This window comes from Protopterus annectens, chromosome 17.part0 (assembly GCF_019279795.1).
Source record: "Protopterus annectens isolate FY-2018-M chromosome 17.part0, PAN1.0, whole genome shotgun sequence".
Lineage (NCBI taxonomy): Eukaryota > Metazoa > Chordata > Ceratodontiformes > Protopteridae > Protopterus > Protopterus annectens.
Window position 1 is genome coordinate 126707476 of NC_056751.1, and position 15153 is coordinate 126722628.

The following is a 15153-nucleotide window of genomic DNA, read 5'->3' on the forward strand; positions in this document are numbered from 1 at the left end:
GCATCTGCAGATGAGGCTATGGTGGGATTCTGTGGTAGACTGGCTTTCTGTCAGTTCATGACTGGGAAGCCTCAGTGGTACGTGATAAAAGTATGGAAGCTGGCAGATGCACATCATGGATATGTGTAGGACTTCCAGGTGTACACTAGATGTGAGGAGAGAAACTCAGAACATAATGTGGCACACCCTTGTTGTTATGGACTTTACAGAAAACCTTGAGGATTCACACCATCATATTTACTTTGATAATTACTTTTCATTTTTCACTTTGGTACATTACCTTCTAGAGAAGGGGTTGTACTGCTGAGGCACAGCCCAGATAAACAGGACTGGATGGTCATCTGACCTAAACAAGTTCAGACTGAGAAGGTTTAAGCATGATGAGTACAGATGACTGTAGTATGTCCCCTTACTCACCACACGCTGGAAGGACAACTACCCTGTGTTTGTACTGTACACCAATGTAGATCCCACCATGCCAGAAACAGCTGTTATGTGCCACTGATGAGAAGGCAGCATACCTCTCAACCTGGAAACATCAAAAGTCTGGACAAAGACCAATGAAAAGTAGGTACAACTGGCCAAAACTCGGGATGCTGATTAACATAAAATGTATACACATAATTATGTAACCCCACCCACTCCAGTGGAATTGTGGGATATCTTCAACATGCATCTTCTGCACAGTAAGTTATGGACGTCTAATTTCTGGAATGACTTCCAAGGTTTTTGAATAGGCATCCCCTTACAGTCAGAAGAAGACATTCATCATTTTTCTTACAAAATAATCTTGATATGTATATTGGATGTAGAAAATGCCATGGTGGTATAGGGCAATCAAGACATTTGAAGGCCAGTAGGCCATAACATTCACAAAAGAAGCTGTGAACCCATGGACCTTTGAAAGGGGGAAACTCATTTGCATATAGAATCATTCAGTTCCAGTATTCCTTTTCTCATATTCGGCACTTGTAGGAAAGGCATAGCATATTAGAACTGTCACCCCAGCACTACTAAAAACTACAGCAAGGTAATCTTCCCAATAAAGTGCAACACAGATATGACTGCTAAACACTTTTGAGGGTTACATTGTCCCCCCCCCAAAAAAAAAAACTCAACTGCATTTTCTCTCCCTGCAGTGTACCTCTCAACTACAACTTCTTTGCTCAGGAATTATGAACAAAGCCAAAATAAAGAGAAACAAAGACCCAAAAATTAGTAAGAATTTTTAAATATTACTAAAATTCACGTAGAAAATTAATTGAACAACGGGCTTGGTATCAACATAAATTTTTCTGACAAATAAGAAGTATGAAACTTTAATGTTTGGCATAGCGCCTGTTATTTTACTTACAGTCTGATCTCCACAGCAGCTTGATATGTTGCTGTGAAGCATTGCACTCATTTTTCAGAGGGTATTACCTGTACATTAACACCCTGCTGTGTTAGAATGTGAGTTCTCCAGTCAGGATGCAATCTTGTAGTGGGTCGCCCATTCTCTAAAGTAAAGTATTTTGGAATTTTATCAAGGTCTTTGATCTATTCCTGACTTTGCCATTTATGTTTAACATATCCTCATTTAGCAATAAAGAGTTATCTACCACGAAACAATTTCCAAAAAACAGAAACAAAAGTCACATCCACTAACTAAACTGTATTTGCACACTACACGTGAAAGAAAACAAAAGCTGGATATGAAAAGACCAATGATTAGACCACAGCTGAAGATAAAATGGCAGGAAATAAATCACTTGCAGCTTCACAGTAGTGCCCTTTATAAAACCAAAAGCAGTTTCACACTATTTTATTAAACAAAAAGCTTTCCCGCATCCTAGCTCAGCTGATCACTCTTCAGACTCATAAAAACAGTTAAAACATGGTATTTTAAAATATGGTTCAAACCAATGAAACACATATAGAACTATGACATAGACTAATTAAAATTGCATACATCAGTACATTAATTTGCCTTATATTCTGCATAAGATGAAATAAAATATACATATAACAGACACATTTTATGTAATAATCCATATTATTAATGTTTTAGAGGTCTGGATTTTAAAAACAGCATTGTTCAATCCAGGAGACCTATCTGCCTGAAGTAGTAAAATCCATCTATTTATTATTTCTAAAACCATGAAATTAAAAATATGTTTCCTATCTTTATATAAAAGGCATGACAGACAGTGCAGAAGCTGAAATAAACCAAATTTTGTGTTCTGCAGTCAGCATAAAATTATATCAATTATAAATCCTAGTGTAGGATGTTTATATGTAGATTTATTATATAAATAGTCACATGCTGTACAATTTCTGCAAGGAAAAGTCCCTGCCTATCAGATAGGATCATTCTTTCATTGTTTCGGATTTATAACAGAGTTGCCTTTTTAGGGACTCTTATTTCTAAAAAGAAAAGCTGGGTCTATTTTCTAAAAATTCTCTCAAGTCAGGATCCGACAATAAAACATTCCAATTCTTCTCAAAAATATTACAGAACCTTCTGATGTCACTTGAATAAGTTATAGGAATCTAACTTTAAAATCATGACCTTCCTTGCTTTTAACATCTTCTATATTATTTGAGAAGAGAGCGTATCCATCCTCCCATCCCTATTTGGTATATTTAGAGCTTTCATTATTATGTCTTCTTACTATAACCTGCTGTTTAGTCTTTCTCTAATATAGTCATTCATCTGTATTATGTAAGCTTTATTCTCTATATTGTCCCTTCACTACATTTTTGTGTACAAATGTTGGATGCATACTAGTCTTATGTAAGATACTATTTCTCCATGTAGATTTTCTATACATCCAATGTTGACTAGTGAATCTTAAAAATTCAGTGGTGCTATGTAAGTACTCCACCATCTAAACATATTTTTAATTTCATGGTTTTAGAAATAATAAATAAATTTAAAATCCAGACTAAAACATTAAGTAATATATTACATAAAATGTGTGTGTGTGTGATATATGTATATTTTATTTAATCTTATGCAGAATATAAGGCAAATTAATGTACTGATGTATGCAATTTTAATCATTTGCACACTACATTCTACCTCTTTGAAGTAGGTTGCGAAAAAAAATTTATTTCAGAAAAACAAGTCATAATTCAGGCTTTAGCCAACATAAAATAATAGCATTTCCAATCTCTCAGATGAAGCTCATGATTTTAATTAATAACATGGTGACAGTTGCGATTATTTCCTATTTCAATTGTAACTACAAAAGCACAAATAGCATCTTATTAAAACACTGCCTTCATGTTTTACTTCTACTTCTGGCACATTTACTTATTACTTTTAGAATATCGTTAACACAATGTGCTTGATTGTGGGAATCACAGCAACATTGTGACATATTAACGGTGATTGTACTTGATTTTATTTTATTTGTTTTTGTTTCCTGGTTTTCTTGTTTAGCTTAGAGTATTTCTATAATTTTTGCTGATCCCACGTAGCCATCACTACTGGACAACCTGTCTCAAAAACTAGCAGTTTAAGGGATGGATGCACCATATCTTACCACCTACAGACAATAAAAAATGCGGGTATCAGTTGTTGTAGGTATTTACAACAAACAATAAATAGATAAGGGCATCGAATTTAAGCACCACATAATTCTGTCTTGAAGTAGTAATGTGGGATACTTCTCAGAAATACAAAAACAATGACAAAAATGCTAGAAAAATATAAACCCATTTATCAAAGAGACAGGGTAACATCTGTAGTTTTATGCAACTCTGCTGCAAAGTTCTACCCCACAAAGTCATTTTCTGAAAAACAGAAATGATTGATGTGTTTCTGTTTTCTTTAAATTATTGGAGCCATGAGTTTGCTGTTCATGCAATGTAACTTTCTGTGTACTATGCAGCATCACAAATCACATGCAATGGGCAAGGTGATTTGTCAAAAGTGAGATGCAGTTAACCAGGTCTGAAAACTGGAATGATTCTTCAAAATAAGGACAGCTGTGAGATCTGATAGCCAGTAACAAATCATACCCCTGCTCAACCCATCTCATGCATTATGCATGTAATAATCTTGTATGCACAGCACAGATAATCCGCAAGTGACAACCAGCAATGTGCATGTGAATGGGTGTGTGTACGTCCCTATTTTTACTGTCTTCTGCTTATATCTGCATAATTCCCTGCAAAATAATATTCATAGACCCTAATGTGGCTAAACATTGTTGGATGCTGATTATTCCTGTAAATCATTTTCTCCTTCTCTCAGCCATTGATAACGTGAATAAACCACACTGCTTCCCAACTGGTCTTTTTTTTCAACTACTTAATGATATCTCACCTGGCTGTACCCGTAGTGCCATAACTGAGATGGTATAATGTGCCATGTCGAAAAGGGGATGTGCTGCAAGTCACTCATGGACAAGCTGTACAATTTCTGTAAACAACTGAACTTTGTTTTTATTTATTTTAAACCTCCCACTGAGTCTCAGAGTCTGGCAGGCAGTCAGACACTGCCTCAGGAAGCTGATGTCATCACACATACCCCTGCATGTTGATGACATTGCAGGATATGCTAGTGATACATGATGATATCAGCCATAATTTAAAAGTGCAAATAAAAAAAAAATGGAAATTGAAGGAGCCACTCAAGAATTCATGGCATCCCATTAATTTGCCCTCAAAACCAGTAAATACCTCGGTATGGTTGAAACATACGGATGGCAACATAGTCAGCGTTGTATGTATCACACTTGTACCGTGTACAATACACACATGAATAGTGCAGACATAGTACAGCAGCTGTGGGTGCAGTACCCATCAGTGAGGAAGGCCAAAAAATGGTGGACATACATATTCTGCTCCCTGTGGGATGTGGCAGTGGTTCATACATTCCTTTTGTTTCATAGAAGTGCAAACCTTTGTGTGAAACAATGGGTGAGTGATACATGCAAGGCAACTGCAGTTCAGGTAAGCCCTTATGATCTAGCCTTTAAGTGTATATTAGAATTGTAAGACAGCTGCCCTTTTGCATCAGGTGCTGCCATGTCACCACATGAATATCCAAAAGCAGCCAAAAGATTTTGTCTTGGGGCATACCACCCCAGGTGGGAGAAGAAGGGATGATGCCAGAACTGTTTTGTAAAGGGTATAAGAGCATATCCACAGTACCAGTTCATAGAATGCAAAGAACACTTATGTGTGGAATGCTTTGCAAAGTATCATGGGCACACCATTCCATGTGCATAACTGATGCCATTCCTTGTCACTGTATCACAGTATAACATCTGGTGTAAAGCTTTCTGAAAATAAAAGATGGTCATGCACCAGCTTTCATTGTTGCTTTCTTCGCTGACATCAAGAAATGAAACAAAGTGTTGTCCATACATGTTATATATACTGTTGTCTTGAAACACTTGGCTTGAGTTCTATATCTTGCTCTACATTACAAGACATACCAAGCTACAAAGAAAAGTTGGTTGAGTCATACATCCTGCACCAGCCATAATACATTATATTCTCCCCAGAAAAGTAGTACTATAGCCATGGTACTGAAACACAGCTTCACATTTTCTTTGGTAAGCAAGCATGTTAAATTTGTTGTTGAACTTAGTTACACTTCTCTATAGCAATATCCAGAAAAGGTCATTGTTGTCCATGCACCTGGGTGAATCTGCATTTCATATTAGCTGGCATATTTACTTGTGTTGAATGTGTGAATGGTGCAGACATCATTTGCCATCTACTGAACAGGCTGTGGTGTGCTTGCCAAAGATGAATGTGTGAGTGAAGTGGAGAGGCAGTGCAATTTTTGTTTTCATTTCCATTTGGGTGGACAGTCATTGTCACTGGAAACAACCCCTGGTATGAGTGGCATGTATGACTGCATTGCAAGCTGAACATCAAATTTAGTAATGTTGGCACCCTTACTTGTTAAACACACCACTGCATGTTGCTCACAAGCCTTACCTATAAGCAGGACATCACTTCGTTCATGTGCTTTGTTTTGATCTGGGTGTGTAGGACCAGTTTTGTAAAATAAGTCATGTGTGGTGAGCATTTGCAGCTCAACACAATACACAACACATTGTCATTGTAGATGGCAGGGTGCTGTCACACACCAAGCACTGCGGTTCTGTTTTTGCTGTTTCCCCTAGTTCAGTTTGTAAAAGGGATAACTGTGTGTGTGTGTGTGTGTGTGTGTGTGTGTGTGTGTGCGTGTGTGGGTGTGTGTGTGTGCGTGTGTGTGTGTGTGTGTGCGTGTGTGTGTGTGTGTGTGTGTGTGTGTGTGTGTGTGTGTGTGTGTGTGTGTGTGTGTGTGTGTGCGTGTGTGTGTGTGTGTGTGTGTGTGTGTGTGTGTGTGTGTGTGTGTGTGTGTGTGTGTGTGTGTGTGTGTGTGTGTGTGTGTGTGTCTGCATGCAGTGTTATAATTGTTGGTTTTAGATTGTTGATATTTCAATGTACAGGGAGCTGCACATTGTGAGCTTATTACTCGACATCCTGGGGGCAGTGCTGCATGGGTCACTGTGTGGCACTGCCCAGGAGGAGAGGAGGCCATACCTTCACATATCACTAGCATTGTGGTGATGGTATGGGAGGTAGGATGTGCATGACTGTGAGCAATGTACATGCAGGAACATTTGCCAACTTGGGGTATATTTCTTATTATTCTAAATATATCAGCAAATGAAGTAAAGCTAAGTTTAATGGCAAGTGTGAGCTTTGTGTCTAAATTTGTTTGGATTAACTTGAAGGATAACAATATTTAGTGTCCTAAATCCATGCTTTATTTTTGTTGTAGTGTCATAACAGATACTAGTCTTGTCATATGTGGACACTCTTACATATACTGGGCAGTAGAGATGTGTTGTCGCCAGCTGGCAGGGAGCATTTAGTCACTGAAAGAAAGGGTAGAGGTGATGTGGGTCGAGCACAGAGGTATACTGTGAGATGGAGTGCTGAGGGGACAGAATGCATCTGGACTGCTACCAGACATTGTAATACTGCATGTTGGAGGAAATGACAAGGTAACTTCACAATTACATGACCTGAAATACAAAATAATGGACATTGTGAAGGGTATCTTGAATTTGTTGTCAGAGACTTGTCTGATGTGATCAGTTGCTGTACAAAGACTGACATGGAGGGGTGCATGGAAAGGACTAGAAAGGACTAAAGAAGGGTGATTGAACAACAAATGGTTTCATGGCATCCCTCATGGTGGATGTGCGTGGCACCATTGTCTATCATCCCTCCACATTAAATAGGAAGCAAGAACTTTATAGGTCAAATGGTGTATATTTGACAAAAAAAAAAGATTTTTTAGAATTTCTAAATGACCTAAGACATGCTGTTCTTAATGTAATAAGCTGTGTGCAATAAAAGTTAATGTGTGCAGCAATAAAGATCTTTAATTCTGTTTTGGTCTATTTACTGAGCTACATGAGTTAGGATACATGGTCTATAAAGGATGATATCATTACTAATGTATAATATTTCATTTTGGAAAAGAATATTATTGTTAGATCAGGACATGAGCAATCCAAAATTGGTGGAAGACTGCTATAAAATTATGAAATATTTATTTTACTTATTTTCATAACTAAATGAAGCCAGGTGATTAGCACTGACCATCTAAACATGAAATAGAGTACCTGTCCACTTTAATGCGAGATGTACAGGAGTAGAATTTCTGAAGAGCATTTGTAAAAATGTAAGGAAACGATTCCATATTTTGCACAATTCCTTTTAATATTTTTAATAATTACCTTATTAAGTTAAAATGCAGTGTGACATTGATCTGCGGGGGACAATACAAGTAAGCTGCTGTTATTAATAGGAACACAGTAACAATGATACACAGCCAAATAAACATTTAATTGAAGTTCTTTGTAGTACTATTACTATTATTCTAATATTGGCACTAATATCCCATTAAAGTATCTCATGGCTTACAAAGCAAGGTGTCATCTGCATGCTGACGTGATATGACAGGCACCCTTAGGGGAAACATTGCCATGGGATGCGTAGGTTTGAGTCTAATGACAGGTGATTAGAAGACATAATTAAAAATATTTGTTAAATTAATATTACATTAATAAAATACATTGTCTGGATATTGTAGTGATATCGGGGACCACAAAAGCAGTAGATGTTAAGGGAAAAATAGGACAAACAGGGTCACAAACAAATAGTTCTTCTATACACAGTAAGGATAACAGAATTCTAATGTTCTAATATTGAGCTGGGTCTATATTAGATAATTGAACATTCAAAAGTTCGACTGTTATATGGTCGACACCATATGACTGAACTTTTAAAAGTTCGAACATCTAATAAAAAAAAGACTGTACAAATAACCGACCTGAATGTTTTAAGCAGGGGGGCAAGCCCCTCTGCATCCCTCACATGAGGGGCTGCATCCACCACACCCCCGCTCTTTAAATATACCAGCTTCAAGATCCCACTACAGTGCAGAAAAGGGAAATCTTCCCATTCCATGTTAAAACGTTCGAACTTTCAAAACTTTGATCTTATGGTGTCGACCATATGACAGTAGAACTTTTGAAAGTTGGATCATGTAATATAGACCCCATTGAGCCTAATATCTCATTAATGGTAGATCCTGCATGATAGATAAATGTGCCATCTGAAAGATGACATGATTTTGTGGGAATGCACAGTGAAGCAGTCATTGTGGGATTTATGGAAGTACAGTTATTAAGGGGTGTTTGCAAAATATTATGAAAATATAACTTATTTCTATACTTCCATTAATAATGCAGAAATAGTATGTGGCATTGTCATGTTTGGGTAGCATATACAACCTGGTAGTATTGCTCAAAAATTAGCATTATAACATGGTGTTTAATGTGAAGGCTTCAAGAGGTAAACATTGTTAGGTAAAGCAGTTACAAATATTACTTATATTTTCATATCACAATTATTATTGTAAAATCTATGTGCTGTGCAGGGAATATAATGCTGCTATGAGATGCATAGTATTATGTTATACAGTTTTGCCACTCATATTTGCTATCTAAAGTGCACAGATATGCAGATTAATATTATTGTTTTGAAATATTGGGGAAATATGATATGAATAATTTACATTGATTGTGCATTATCACAAAACAGCAGAAGGCTACCTACTGTCACCATATGTCACTGGAAAATCCTTGCTCACACAAACATTTCACTCACTGATATAATGGGCCCCTCTTGCATGGTTATAAAAATATTACCCATTGTTCGAACACAGTAGTACTAATACATTTTGGCAAGTAAAATACCATTTTCTTTAATAAATTTGAATTATAAATGCAGTGCCACAAGACAGGCTTTTGATACTCACCACTGCATAGCCCATCATCTAATGAACACACTTTCAGATTTTGTAGTGTTTTTGTAATTTGCATTGTTTCTGAGATAGTCTGAATCTTATGAGGTTTGCTCTGAATAGATGATTTAAGATTTAGGAGAAATTCTCTCAGGAAGCATGTGTTTTGCCTTTAAAGACTTCAGGACGCAAAGGGAATATTGAGCCTCCTACTGCTCAGGGCTGAATGAGCTACGACTGTGCATTGTGAAGAAGGTACTTTCTATAGTCCGTAATTAGAATCTCTAAACCTCTATTGGCCTACTGTGCATCTCCGAGCAAGTCACTTAACCAGACAGTGTTCCTGAAAGTGGACACTTGTATCTGGTGGGGTTACCTGTTTTAGCGAGTAATGCAAGAAATACATAAAAAAAACATAATATAATAACCAGGTGGTCCTACGTGTAAAATCCTGGCAGATGGAATTATTAGTCAGCACTGTGAACTATGTCAAAACTCCCCAGGCTTCACTTATATGAGGGTAAAATAACTGCTGCATATGAATCAGTGCACGATTATTTACTGCAACTACACAGGACTACTATTTGTATTTACAGGAGGAAGAAAATGGGAAAAACTTAGCAATAACACCTACCAGATCATTCCTTGATTGAAGACGAGTCCCAAGACATTTCCACTAATATCAAATTCAGCATATGAAGGCTAGTATAAAAGAAAAGATTGTCACTAAACACAAAATGAAATTTAATTTGATCAGTTTGCTGTTGCTTATAAAGTGTACTGCAGAATATGCAACACACATGAAAAACTCTGTCAATCATTTCATATAGCATGTAGAAAAATGTTATGTTTAAAAAGATTTGTGAGTCAGGATAGCACATATATTGGGTTTTTTTTCTTTTGTTTTACAAAAATCATTCTAAGGCAGTGCAGAAATGATGTTTTGTCTGTTTCCTTCTTGAGTATTTTTAAGATATCCTAGACAAGCCCTGCCCATTTCAACTATGTGTTGAGTATTCCTATCATTTCATGAAAGACACAAGTTTTGTTTCTAAAGGAGAGTATTGTGATATTACAATGCAGCACATTACAAAAATGTATTTGGCATGAATGACCTTTGAAACATACATGCTTAGATACTACACAGCCAAATGACTTAGGACTAAATCTTATGTAGAAACATGAAAAATAGTTTTCGGTCATTCTCAAAACCATTAAAGTAGGTTGTTAAGAATATAAACTTATTGCAAGTTTTGAAAGTACTGTTAAAGGTATACTTGATGATACATCATAAATCAAGTAATCCTTGCTTTGGCGAATATATGAATATGAATTGTATAACCATATGCTGTCATTTTTTTTCAGATAATCAGATGATTTAATGTACAGTACCATAACAATGTACTGGCTATACATATGAACAGAAAATATATTTCTACTGTTTAATATAGCTAAGAAAACATAATTTAGTTTCTGATCCATAAGCAGTTACACTTGCAATATTTGTATTTGTTTCATTGCTGTTACTTTTATTACTAACAAAAAATGTTTTTAAACAGTCATAGAAAGGCTAACTTTTCTGAATATTAAATGTAAATATACACGATTGTTATTTTAGATGTAAGGACTGTGAAAGTACATATTTTATAAGCACAGATTTATAGTTAAGCTAAAAGTACTTACGAATCCAGCTTCAAGGTCCCAGCACCAGCAATAGTTCAAAAATCTGACGGTAACAGCGCGTAAAAAGTCACCAATCAGTATGGTTACATAAGTCACTAATATGTCAGATACAGTTAACCTCACAAACTCCTGTAATACAACAAAAATAAACATGTTTGATCACACCAGCTGTGCAATTTAAGAATGAATGAATGAGTGAATGAATGAATGTTAACAAAATAAAATAATGTTTCTAAATCTGTTGGCTAAAATATGTCTTTGCATTCCATAAGTATTAAACATAACTTAAACACTTACCTATCTTAACTTAAAACTACTTAAAGTTCAGACTAACCATTTTCTCTACATGAAAGTGATTATTTGCTAAACAAGACTGAAAGTGTCACGAACATGAAGCATTGTATTACAAATACATTAAGTGATGCTAAATGGTTTGGCATGTATGGTGTTTTAAGTGTTTACATGTTCCTTTTGTACTACCCTCTGTTCTAGAAACCCCTGAAACAATATGTGTTAAGTAACTGACTGTTGCAGACCATTAGTGCTATAGCTAATATATACTTAGGTCTGAAATATGGTTTACTTTCATGTATGCATATTGCACAAGGGCAAACAGCAAAATGCTGAACGGAAAAAGGTTTGATTGTGCAATGAGCGAATGCATAGTGACATTCGCTCATTGCACATTCGACATTTTGGGGAGGATTGCACTATAGTGGGAATCGAAAAATGGTCCCTTTCCCCCACTGTAGTGCGATCTCGGAGTTAGAATATTAAAGTAGGGGGTGTGGGGGGCTTGCCCCCCTGCTTTACACTTCATTAGATTTTTTTTTCGATATTTATGTTAGAAAATCAGTGAATCTGATTCTTAATTTACTGATTTTCGAACATGTTAAATTGTCGCTGTTATGACTTTCATGGTTACGATTCGCTCAAATGAGCAATCGCACCACTGTGATTCGGTTTTGTAAAGGTAAACCCTGAAATATGTCACATTAAGATATATATATATATATATATATATATATATATATATATATATATATATATAGGTTCACTTTATAATCCCGAAATCCTGAAATATCGAATTCCCAGAAGCGTGAATTTTAAAATAGTGAATGCTACACTAACCATACACCACACACATACACACACCTTCCTTCCCCCAACACACAAACACACAACCTACACTACATACAAGCAGGGGGGGCAAGCCCCCCTGTGCCCCCCACACCCCCACTACTTAAATATACTAACTCCAAGGTTGCACTACACAGACAAACACACGAAAACACCACCACACACCTACATTCCCCTCGCACACACACATCACAGTTACAACGCACACTGACACACACTAAAGCCCCTAACCAACACACTTACAGATAGCTACTTACCTGAACTTCCACCTATCCATTCACAAACTGCAACACCAGAAGTGCTACTTCAACATCTCCAAACTTCGGGATTTTGAAATTTGCACTTCTGGTGTTTTGGTATTTGGAGCTTTCGGCTATATAATCTCGGGATTCTGAAATTTGATATTTCAGAATTTTGGGATTATATAGTGTTCCTATATATATATATATATATATATATATATATATATATATACACACACACACACACACACACACACACACACACACACACACACACACACACACACAACAGACATATATATATATATATATATATATATATATATATATATATATACATGCATACATATATATATATATATATATATATATATATATATATATATATATATATATAGATATAAAAAAACTTGTGAAGGTTTCACTGACCTACATATATTACTTATTGTGACTCATTGGGAGTCATCTGGTAAACATATCTGAAATAATAAATAACTATAGCATTTTTTATAAAGCATTAGTTTTATAGAGGTATGACAAATGGATTCTTTGACTTTGTGATTGACTAACTGACTGACCAGTTGATCTGTATTATTAGCATCTTACCAGCGGCATGATAACCAAGTGCTCAGATAGTAGCTTCTAACCAAAATACATATGCACATACATTGAAAAGGGTTGTCATGCTCAGGGTTTGCCCTGTGCTGTAAGATACAGCAACCTCAGAGCTGATTTATTAACTCTGAGAGTGGGTGAGAGGTCCACAGAATAAAAAAATAAAAAATGAAAAGTCACCTGGCTTTCCTTTCACTCACTTTTCACTGAAATTACTTTGAACAGATTGATACATTTACATTAGAAATGTCCCACACTAATTGTCCTCTGTTTAGATTGTCCACGAATAAATCAATGTTAAATAAATAAACATAATATGTTTATACAGAATACTGTGCTTTGATAGTAGCTGCAATGTGGGCACGAATGCATGACATAAATGCTATTCAGTCTTCTCCGGGCATGTAAAAGACTTTTGACAGTAAAATTCACTGGACTGAAGATGAGCACCGTTGGCATTACAGGCACCTTCTTCTTGATGTGGTCCCTTTCCAGCAACCTTGGTATTCAATACTTCCCTAGCACAAACACCATTTATGTCAGGTACTTACTGCTAATAGAATGTCACAAGAATCTAAATGAACTCACAATGCATTCACCTTCTGCCTGTTATGCAATTCACATCTATAAGCAGTAATGACTCCAAACAATGACACCTTAACTGGAATTATGAATAAACATATTAATCTGCAAAACTATTTGCTTAAACTTCTCTGCTGGGCTCCACAGGCTGGAAATAGCCATAGAATGTTAACTTTCGACAGACCTGAATAAAATATGAATTAAAAAAAGTTTTCCAAATTCCCACACTCATGCTTCATTTTCCTCAATGACCTCACCCCAGAAACACAACACCATCATATCACTGTACCACTGTACCACCATACCACAGGATCATTTTATGTTCTCCTTTTACTTTTATGGCAATAACAAGCCACTTCAGGCATCATGAAATGACTGCTCACTGTTTGGTTTTGCAGTTTAAGTTTCCCCCAAAGAAGTGTCATTTCCACTTCCCGTTAAAGGAAGGAGTCACAAGACAAAATTGTCTTATTCTTTATGGGGATCTAATCCTAAACACTGTGTTGTTTTAAACAGCAGCCCAGTCAACTATTTATAAGAGACCCCAGAGCACTACATATGCAGAGTATGAATTGCAAGATGTGCTTGCTCTGAAGATGAAGAGTAATTACATTTTTGCCACTGAACTTCTCATGATATATTACTGCTCACATGATCCAAATGTGAGTGCCATACAAACTCAGAAGGGGGAAAGAAGGGCCCCTACCACCTTGAAGAACTACCAGGGCACTTCTTCTGCCACCTACCCTGATGGTAATTAGGGAATGGTGGGAAACTACTGAACCAAGCCAGATCCATGTCAGTAAAGTCCCAGTGCTCAAGAACAAAAAACCCTAAAACAACATTCATCCTAGCTACTCTGTGATTCAGTACTCCCCCTAGTAACTTCTATTACCTTAAACATATCAGCACCCCTCCAAACCAGCCTGGGAATTATGGCCAAGGAAACTACCTTAAACCCTGGAAACCTCTGAGAAACCACTAAAAATCCATTATTAAGCAGGTGAGCAACTTTTTTTTAGGTATATTTCCAATATCATTACCTTGAAGATGTATCACTAACTCAACTGGATCACCGTATTGCTGTCTTACCTCCTCTAACACTGGCAGCAAATGGCACCAGTGCATACCTCAACGACACCACTGAATCATCTACTGCTATGGATAAAAAGCCAAGTTCACACCACTGGCTCTCACTTCTGCTCTTCTAGCCACCCAGTAAATAAAAAAGTGTCCCAATATGACTAATAGCTTCCTAAGAAAACACATAATTGACATCAAACATAAACATCTTCCCCTTTAATACCCTACATAATGTAGCGCCAAAACACCCTATAATGCCATCTTCCTGCTCTTTTAATCACCGCCACAGACACACCTTTCACCACCAAATAAGACACCCTTCCTTATGTGAAAGAATAAGTGGCATATTATCCACTTCTACTCCTTCCACTCTTAACACCCTTCTAACCCAAGATAAATGCTCTGGCATCCACCCATTTCCCATTCACATCACAAAAAACTAAGCCCTCCACTCACTTACTACATGCACCTCATCACGTCTATGCCCATGACACC

General features: G+C 36.5%; 1 protein-coding gene across 1 annotated transcript in view; it reads right to left on the reverse strand.

Annotated features, from left to right (window-relative positions):
- Positions 1 to 15153, reverse strand: part of TMC2 (transmembrane channel like 2) — a 499206-nt gene that overhangs the window by 162675 nt on the left and 321378 nt on the right. The window contains exons 11-12 of the mRNA XM_044058938.1: positions 10997 to 11125; positions 9948 to 10015 (exon numbers count right to left, since the gene is read on the reverse strand). Coding sequence (XP_043914873.1) covers positions 9948 to 10015; positions 10997 to 11125 — 197 coding nt within the window. The remainder of the gene's footprint in view (positions 1 to 9947; positions 10016 to 10996; positions 11126 to 15153) is intronic.